Source organism: Sinocyclocheilus anshuiensis, unplaced genomic scaffold (genome assembly GCF_001515605.1).
Source record: "Sinocyclocheilus anshuiensis isolate Anshui unplaced genomic scaffold, SAMN03320099.WGS_v1.1 scaffold2628, whole genome shotgun sequence".
Taxonomy (NCBI): domain Eukaryota; kingdom Metazoa; phylum Chordata; class Actinopteri; order Cypriniformes; family Cyprinidae; genus Sinocyclocheilus; species Sinocyclocheilus anshuiensis.
Window position 1 is genome coordinate 129,051 of NW_015555904.1, and position 2,047 is coordinate 131,097.

At 36.6% G+C, this 2,047-nt stretch overlaps 1 protein-coding gene across 1 annotated transcript in view; it reads left to right on the plus strand.

The window, feature by feature from the left end:
- The window catches only part of LOC107675925 (zinc finger protein 567-like), a 14,428-nt gene extending 14,167 nt beyond the window's left edge, over positions 1–261 (plus strand). Inside the window, exon 4 of the mRNA XM_016470421.1 lies at positions 16–261. Within this exon, the coding sequence (XP_016325907.1) occupies positions 16–261 (246 nt within the window). The remainder of the gene's footprint in view (positions 1–15) is intronic.
- The last annotated feature ends 1,786 nt before the right edge of the window (positions 262–2,047 follow it).

Here is a 2,047-nt window from a genome sequence, read left to right on the forward strand (position 1 = left end):
TTCACCTGCCAACAGTGTGGAAAGAGTTTCGCTCAAAAACCACACCTTCAAATACACATGAGAACTCACTCGGGAGAGAACACTTACACTTGCCATCAGTGTGGAAAGAGTTTTACACAGAAAGGCAGCCTTCAATCTCACATGACCATTCACACTGGAGCAAAACCTTATACATGCGAACAGTTTGGAAAGAGTTTCCCTGCAAAACAAAACCTTAAAGACCACATGAGAGTTCACACTGGAGAGAAGCCTTACTTCTAAAGAGTTTCGCAAATGCATACTCCCGTAACTACCACATGAGAATTCACACTGGACAGAATGTGTTCACATGATCTTTGCGGAAAGAGCCTCGCAACAGAATTTAGCCTCAAGTGTCACAAGATGATTCACACTGGAAAGAAACCCTTCAAATGTGATCAGTGTGGAAGGCGTTTCATATGTAAGGTAAGACTTAATTACCACATGAAGACTCATTCGGCAGAGAAATGCTGTAAATGTGCTCAGTGTGGAAAGAGTATCAGGAATAAATGTAGCCTCAATGCTCACATTAAAAAACAACACACTCGAGAGAAGCCTGTGGGAAGAGCTTCTCACAAATAGAAAATCTTAAGATTCACATGAAATATGTGTGGAATCATGTGAAGAAACCCACATGAGATTTCACTCAGGGGAGAACTATTTCATATGCCATCATTGTGCAAAGAGTTTCACAGTCAAAGGAAACCTGAAGACACATAGGAGTTAACACTGGAGAGAGGCCTTTCAAGATCATTCTGCAAATAAAGAGTGACCGTGACGAGGTTTAGCAAAAGAAGCCATTTTAAAAATCCCCAGCATATTCACTCTGGAGAAAGGCCCATTAACTGTGATCAATGTAATACATTTCTTTTGACATTACACCCGATAGATGCACCTAAGAAGTCATGAAAATTAGACGGTATTTTTGTGCTTTGTGGAGAAAGCTTAAAACGGCCCTACAATTGAAAATAGCACAAGAAAATAGGCATCTGTTTGAAATTTTGTTGTTTTTGTTAACTTTTTTTATACTTGTCTTGAGGCTATTTGTTTTTTTCTATAAATGATTTCCTGTATCCACACCTGTCTCCTTTGCTATAGTTTCAAACATTACAGTAGACGCGCTCTAATTTCGATTGTATGGAGACATTGCGCCGCGCCGTTTACTGGTAACTTGGAATCAAAATATTACATTTCTGTCTTTCTGCAAAATGTAACTGATTATTACTAATGCCACTGAGAAAAAATAGCTCCTTCAAGAATCGCTCCTATATATACTATAAGATGAAACCATGATTGAAATGACTGAACACACACTTTAAAAAACAAAAAAAAGGGCAAGCCAGGGGAAATGAAACAAACATACAGTATCTCACAGAAGTGAGTACACCCCTCATATTTTTGTAAATATTTTATTATATCTTTTCATGTGACAACACTGAAGAAATGACACTTTGCTACAATGTAAAGTAGTGAGTGTACAGCTTGTATAACAGTGCAAATTTGCTGTCCCCTCAAAATAACTCAACACACAGCCATTAATGTCTAAATCGCTGGCCACAAAAGTGAGTACACCCCTAAGTGAAAATGTCCAAATTGGGCCCAAGTAGCCATTTTCTCTCCCCGGTGTCATGTGACTCATTAGTGTTACAATCTGACCATATCTATCTATCTATCTATCTATCGATCTAATTTGACCATATCTGTCTATCTAATCTGACCATTTCTATCTATCTATCTATCTATCTATCTAATTTGACCATATCTATCTATCTATCTATCTATCGATCTAATTTGACCATATCTGTCTATCTAATCTGACCATTTCTATCTATCTATCTATCTATCTATCTATCTATCTATCTATCTATCTGACCATTTCTATCTATCTATCTATCTATCTAATCTGACAATTTCTATCTATCTATCTATCTAATCTGACCATTTCTATCTATCAATCTATCTATATATCTATCTATCTATCTATCTATCTAATCTGACCATTTCTATCTATCTATCTATCTATCTATCT